The sequence below is a fragment of the Primulina huaijiensis genome, chromosome 13 (assembly GCF_012295235.1).
Source record: "Primulina huaijiensis isolate GDHJ02 chromosome 13, ASM1229523v2, whole genome shotgun sequence".
Taxonomy (NCBI): Eukaryota; Viridiplantae; Streptophyta; class Magnoliopsida; order Lamiales; family Gesneriaceae; genus Primulina; species Primulina huaijiensis.
The window spans coordinates 6,852,364-6,860,277 of NC_133318.1; the positions used below are offsets into that span (position 1 = coordinate 6,852,364).

The 7,914-nt window shown below is 39.9% G+C and overlaps 1 protein-coding gene across 1 annotated transcript; it reads right to left on the minus strand.

Moving 5' to 3' along the window:
• Window positions 1-328: 328 nt before the first annotated feature.
• LOC140991679 (protein ASPARTIC PROTEASE IN GUARD CELL 2) lies at window positions 329-2,081 on the minus strand. Its single transcript, XM_073461771.1, has one exon. The coding sequence runs from the start codon at window positions 1,990-1,992 to the stop codon at window positions 502-504; it is 1,491 nt and encodes a 496-aa protein (XP_073317872.1). The 5' UTR covers window positions 1,993-2,081; the 3' UTR covers window positions 329-501.
• Between the last annotated feature and the right edge of the window lie 5,833 nt (window positions 2,082-7,914).

Consider the following 7,914-nt stretch of genomic DNA (forward strand, 5'->3'; position numbering starts at 1 on the left):
TAAATGGCCTTTCCGTCCAATGGATTTTTTTTACTGTAATTAAGTTCGTTTTTTTTCATTTCTTAATTTAAAAGAGATGTATGCCCTCATTTTGTTCACTTTATTTTGATTTAATGTATGACTAAAGTGATTGGGGAAAGTTAACATCTAAAGTCTTAATTTCGTTGAGTTTTCTCTTAAAAGAGGAGCCTCTTTACTATCCTTTCAGACCTTTTCTGCCCTCTCTACACATACACACGGACGTCAATCCTATATATGTGAAAATTATGGGGGGAAAAAAAGATCCTATTTATGTGAAATCACATTTCTTTTTCATTTTCAAAACATATTATTTATATACATTTTTAGTAACAGATATAGAAGATCTTAACTCGGTACAATAACTCATACATAATAAATTAACTGTTCATTCTATACTGACCAAAATAAAAGGAAAATATATCAGATACTATTTTCTATAATTAAGACATGCACTACCAAAACTCCACTCTACATGCATCATCAACAAACATTGGGCCCGAAACCAACAAAGCCATTTGCTCCATCAAAAGATATTTGAATCCCTTCTTGTTGAATGTTCCCTATTATGGAAAGCCTCGAGCTAGATGGTGCAAAGGCAAAACAAAATGTGCCACTTTCATCAACCGGAACAAGGAAGTTCCTTGCCGGAAGGGTCAGGATCGGGCCACCTGACAAGAAAAAGGAAACCGTTGGTACTCTAACCGTTATGAATCCACCCAAATCATAACACGTGTCGAATATAGAAACTCCACGAGCTCGAGGTAGGTTTCCCGTCTCGGCTATGAAAGTGTCTCGAAATGCCACATAAGCTGCCGTAGGCAAGCGCGTCACGGCGGTGCCTGTGTCCATTACAACTCCACCGTCGCCGAATTCGGTTATTTGAAAAGTGTTGTCGGGCAAGGGTACCCGTTCACCTCCAACCCCGAGGCCCAAAAGTCCAATATAGTAAAAACTTGGGGCTCGAGGATTTCTTAGCAGCGGAACCCAAGCAGCACCCACGGGCAGCACGGAGCGACCAAACTCTAGCGACCCGGATGACTCGGTTCCCCGGCTCACTAAACAATAGCTAAATGCTCCACCCGTTTGCCCGCCCAACTGATCCACGATGGACATGGACCCTCCACCAAGCCCCAACAACCCAGAAGCCCCAACAAACATGCCCCGATTCATATGCCCGCACCCGATAGCCACGTTCTGGACCATCGTGTGCCCGATGGTCAGTGTCTCCAAGGCTAAGTTCCCTTTAGTGTACGACCCGTCTCCGTACGAAACCTCGTATTTACACCAACCCGAGTGGCAACCAGAATTCTCGACCCGATCACAAACCGTGGAGCTGCATGAGACACCGGAGAAGGAAGCGGAATAGGCCGGGTCGAATACCGGGTCGGATTGATGGTAACACTGTCTACAAGGTTGGCATTGGACCCACACAATATCGCTCCCCGTATCAATCACCATGTATTGGCTTCTCGCCGGGCTACCGACACCGATCCTCACGAAATATTCTCCACTCCCTTCCTTCATTCCGGAAACCACCTCCGACCCAAATCCCGCAACCTCATACTCGGCGGCGGCGGCATCACTGGACAGCCGGTGGATCAAGCTAGCAACCCTTGTGGCATCCCTTTTCATTCGGCTTGCAAAACGACGGCGGTGGTCTTTATGCCATGAAAATGATATCTTGTCTCTGTGAACCAAATTTAGCTTCACGCTGGAATTACGACTGATTGCTTCTTGAGCTGATCCATGATCAGTATCTTCAACACTGTTGAAGTCACCGGTGGGACTGGGGCGGGGACGTGGGCGGAGCTTTGTGGCGGCGATGGATTTCTTGATGTTGAGTTGTTCAAACGGAGGAAAAGGAATTGCATGGCCGGCGGAGGTGGTGGTTACCAGGTGGGATAGAGTAGTATGCGGCGGCAGCACAACAATAAGCAAGAGAAATACTTGAAAGACAACAAAGACGAGCATTTTTTGAAAGGTTCAACTTTATAGTTGGATGGGTGTTGATGGGTTGCTTTTGTGTGGGAGTGAAAGAATGAGCATTTTTTTGCTCGGGTTTTGGGATTATATGCGACGAGAGAAAAAAGGAGGAACTGTGTGCAACACATATAATTGGAGTGAGAGGATTTTATTTTTTATTATTACTACGCCCTAATAATTTTTTTAAATTAATATATCCTGTTAACTGAATCTTATAAAGATATATTAGAGATAAATATCTAAACTCAAATTCAACTTTATCTTAATTTTTTTATAATTAAAAAACTTTTTTTAAGCTCTTTGATACAATAAAAGTTACAAAAATACTCTTAAATTTAATGATTGATTTAATGAGGCCTTAAATGTTATCATAGTGGAGGTAAAATTAGTTCAAACATACAAATATATTATTATTATGTAATTAAATGTTTGAGGATCAGAATTTACTCAAAAAACATGAATCCGAACCCAGGTTCGAGATTAATTATTTATAAGATTTATTCCAAATCTTTGGAATATTTGAAGCAGGAAGATCTAACCAAGGTTAGATATCAAGAAAACAGTGAAACTTATCAGAGTCCTAAAGTAAATTTATGATTCAAAATAACAGGTTCCTAGAAATATTGTCGGATTCCTCTAAACATCCGGAGATTTTAGATAAATTCAAAAGGCAGTACAGAGTTATGGCAATATGTTGTATTATGTACCAAAAAATGCGGAGAAAATCCTTCAAATCCAAGAAGAAATTCTTAGAATATTAAAAGATATTCGAACAAGAATTCAAAACATAAAACAACAACCAAGTTCTAGTAGAAGGACTTCAGAAGGAAAGTTACCACCATCATTTGGTACTGAACCCTTATTACATCCAAGAGGGAAGGCCAAATTGAAGTCAAAACCTTTAAATGAAGAAGAAAAAATGATCAATCTATTGAAAACAGTCTCAGAAAAAAAATTAATCCGATGACAACTTTAGAAAGAATTGGTCTAAAGGATCTCTAAAACCTTACAGAATCTTTTGCAAATATCAAGGTTGTATATCTAAAGATGAACACAATTGGGGTGAACAACCCACCATAACCTGGTCATCCACGCAGCAACCACCAAGAGATAGTGTGGGATCTCAGAATATAAATATGAGAGAATCCCAACCGCACTTTTACTGTAACATACCGTACTTTTGAACAACCTAAAATTTGCGGAAAAATTAATAATTTTCTTAAATACAAAATAAAATTTCAAATTGCGATCATCAATCAACTGTTCATCAAAAATAATTGCAATAAAAGAGATCACAAATAAAGTTTTCTAAAGAAAAATACTTTTTTAAACATCGTAAACAATAACGTGGAATCAAAGTATTTGAAACATTACATAATTTCTTAAAAACATGGGCGGTCCTCGGGTTTATCCTCCTGCTCAGTCCAAGCCAGCTCATTGGTCCCCACCCCTCGTCTCCTCAAAGTCATTCTCACATGCATCGATCAAGTCTAGTAAGTCTAAAAACTCAACATGTATAAACTGGAGATAGAAAGTACTACATAATAAAATCACGTGCATCTTTAAAGTAGGGCTTACATACTTGAAACTTGAACGTATTAACATAAACATAGTTAAAACATGAACGTAGTAGCATAAGCGTAGACGAGCCATCATCATAAAACTTTTCTTAAACATACTTGCATCATACATACTTGAGCATCCATAACATCATTTTGAGTAGAGATATGTTTCAAAGCAAGTGACACATACATAAATGCGTTTGATCATACTAAACCACAGTACTGGACTGACAGGTAAAATCCACTGCCACATACATGAGATCCCCAGTCATGCTTTACCGTGTGGATTTGTCCCTGGTCATGCTTTACCGCTTTCCAATCCTAATCTAAACCCGGTCATGCTTTACCGGGTTGGAGAGGTCCTCGGCCACATTCACCGATTTCAAAACCCGTTCATAATTTGGTCACAAGATATTTAGCATACCTCAAAAACATAAACATATTTTCTTTTGCACGTCGAACATACTTACTTGGCGTTGAGTGATTCGTTGGATTTCCCTTGGAACCACTGCCGCACATACTAACACATTATCATGTGCTTAGTTTTCTTAACTTAGACGTACTACTCGTACTCAAACCCAAAGTAAATAAATGGCTTATGACGTTCTAGAGCACTCGGGACTCGACCTCGTTTAGTCATACTAACCCATGACATCAAACCCCGAAACAAACTCTAAAATGACGTGTGAACGTTTTCCAAACAATAAAGGACATGGACTCACTATTAGAACCTACAACTAAATGAAAACCCAACATTCCTCCAGTTCACACCGCGCTCGGGCGGTAATATCTTACCGCTCGAGTGCTAGGTCTTCTGGAACTCTACCCTCGGATAGAAAGAGTGGCGCTCGGGCGGTAAGAAATTACCGCTCGGGCGTCGAGTGTACTGGTCTCCGCGATTTGAAGCTTAATACTCCTAACTAAATAATACGAATCGTGAACCAATCCATCGAGACTCATCCTAGGACGCTATGACACTGACTCGACTCCATAAAACGCCCCAAACTTTCCCAAAGAAATGACGCACCACACGCAACGCAATTAAACCAATAAACTCAAATTTTGACACCAAATGCTTCTGATGATTTCTAATGCAACCAACGACTATCGACACGAAGCGAAGCATCAAAACTCATCCCAACATCATACTCCATATACCTAAACGCAGCAGCGATCACTCGATGGTTCCTAACGAAGTCTGCAGGAAGTAAACTTCAAGAACACATCAAGAACACAATTTTCGGGAAAACGTAATTTGAGCAGTCTCACGAAAACAATCATAACTCACTCATTTCTTATTCAAATATTTCGAATTTACTGTTAAATCGAAGGTATCAAAAATTTCTATGTTTTATACGTTGAAATCTTTTCTAGAAAATCGACTTAAAAATCGTATTATTTAAGAAGATAGCAAAATTTGAGTTTTAGATCCAAAAATCATTTCAAAACCGATCAAACAAATTTTTGCTCAAACTTTGCACAACATACATGAATTTTCACGCAAAATAAACAACAAAACATATATTATGATAAGATCGATTCAAGAATGAAAGAATATACATGCCTTTGATCTTTAAAAATTCTGAAACGACGATACCAAAGCGGGGAATGTACGATGGTTCCAGAACGATTTGTGGCTTGATTTCTTGCAAATAAATTAGCGTGAATTACTGGAAAAATTTGAAGGAAGAGGGGCGGCTGCTGCAAGTTCTTGGAACCCAAGGTTTTCCTCTCAAAACAACTTTGAAAATGAAATGAAATGTGTATGTGTGTGTTGCGTGCCGTGCGTGTGCGTGTGTTTGGTTAATTAGGGGAGTAAAATTTGCTTAATTAATATTTAAAAATGTTAATTAAAATGTTAATCCGCACTAACTTTACAAAAATCCCCTAATTAAAATAAAATACACAATTCATAACTTTTAAAAGTTTAAAACATTAAAATTACCTAATAAATTAAATTAGGATTTAAAAATGCTTGAAACTTAATAAATAATTTAAAATGCCCCAATCCTAACTTAAAATATAATACCATATTTTAAAAATCACCAAAATCGTCGTCGGTCTCTTTTCCTTGATCCCGCATCGAATAATCGCCTTAAACATGAAACTCAAGAAAAAATTTTAACGCGCATCACATAAACATAAATAATTAAAAATAATGCAAATTTCACAAATTATGCATCACTGAATTCATTTTAAACTTAATTAGATCATTTAACAATTAAATAAATGCACGGATTTTACGTGTACTGAATTTGGGCTCTACAGTTCCTCCCCCACTTAAATAAATTTTGTCCTCGAAATAATATCTTACCAAACAGTTCCAGATAGCGACTTCTCATATTTGCTTCTGTCTCCCAAGTGGCCTCCTCCAGTGATTGATTCCGCCACGGGACTTTGACCAACTTGGTCACCTTGTTCCGAAGTGTCCGCTCCTGTCTGTCTAAGATTTGGACAGGTCTTTCATCATACGACAGATCTAGAGCAAGCTGCAACGGCTCATAGCTCAAAACATGCGAAGGATTCGCTAGGTACTTCTTCAACATCGAGACGTGGAACACATTTTGTACTCCGGTCAGATTCGACGGTAGGGCTACACGATAATCTAATGTCCCAACCCTGTCAAGAATCTCGAACGATCCAATAAATCTCGGACTAAGCTTGCCTCTGTTCCCAAATCTCATAACACCCTTCATAGGTGCTATCTTTACGAAAACGTGATCACCTACGGCAAACTCAAGATCCCTTTTTCTCTTGTCAGCATAACTCTTTTGACGACTCTGGGTGGTCTTCATCCTGTCTCGGATCTTGACCACCACATCTGCAGTCTGCTGAACAATATCTGGACCAAGTTCTGATCTCTCACCGACTTCATCTCAATGAATCGACGATCTGTACTTCCTTCCATACAGTGCCTCGTAGGGAGCCACACCTATAGATAATTGGAAATTGTTGTTGTAGATAAACTCCACTAGAGGTAGCTTCGATTCCCAAGTTTCACGGAAATCGATCGTATAGGCTCGCAATAAATCCTTCCAAATCTGAATCACACGCTCAGACTGGCCATCTGTCTGAGGGTGGAATGCTTTACTGAATAGCAACTTCGTCCCCATGGCTGCATGTAAACACTTCCAAAAAGACGATGTAAACCTCGGGTCCCTGTCGGACGCAATCGAAACTGGGATCTCGTGTAATCGAACTATCTCCCTGATATAGAGCTCCGCATACTGCGTCATGGAGAAAGTCGTCTTCACTGGCAAGAAGTGTGCCGACTTAGTAAGTCGATCTACTATAACCTAAATAGCATTGGATCCTCTGTTTGACCTTGACAAACCAACAACGAAGTCCATGGTGATATTCTACCAGTTTCACTCGGGGATAAAGAGTGGCTTAAGCATCCCTGCTGGCCTTTGATGCTCTACCTTCACCTGCTGACAAGTGAGACATTCAGACACAAATCGATGGATATCCCACTTCATCCCAAGCCACCAATACAAAGTCTGCAAATCCTTGAACATCTTGGTACCTCCTGGATGGATAGAATACGGAGATGCATGTGCCTCTGTCAGAATATCCTCTCTGATCGAATCAACACTAGGCACCCACATTCTCCTTCTGTATCTCACAATACCATCGGACACTGTATTGTGTAGAGTACACTGCCCTTGGCCTAGTCCTTCACTCTCCATTTCTGTAACTGCTCATCCGAAGGCTGACCCTTACGGATTCGATCTAGCAAAGAAGACTTGACTTTCAGATTAGACAGCTTAGGAGCTCTGCCCTTAGGATAAACCTCAAACCCAAATCTCTGAATTTCTGATTGAAGAGATCTCTGCACTGACAACTGAGCTACGAATGCAACCTTTCTGCTCAAAGCATCTGCGACAACATTAGTTTTCACCGGATGGTAGCTAATTTCACAATCGTAGTCTTTCACTAACTCTAACCACCGTCTCTGTCTCATATTCAACTCTTTCTGTGTGAAGAAATACTTGAGACTCTTGTGATCAGTGAATATCTGGCATTTCTCGCCGTACAAATAAGGTCTCCATATCTTCAACGCAAAGACAACAGCGGCTAACTCAAGATCATGAGTCGAGTAATTCTTCTCATGCACATTCAACTGTCTGGAGGCATAAGCTATAACCCGACCATGCTGCATCAAAATTGCACCTAAACCGAGCTTAGAAGCATCGGTGTACAACATAAAATTACCTTGCCCTGCTGGCATGGATAAAACTGACGCTGAAATAAGAGCTTGCTTCAAAGTGTCAAAGCTCTTATGACATTCATCACTTCATAAGAATTTGGCATTCTTCTTGGTCAATGAAGTAAGTGGCACTTCTAT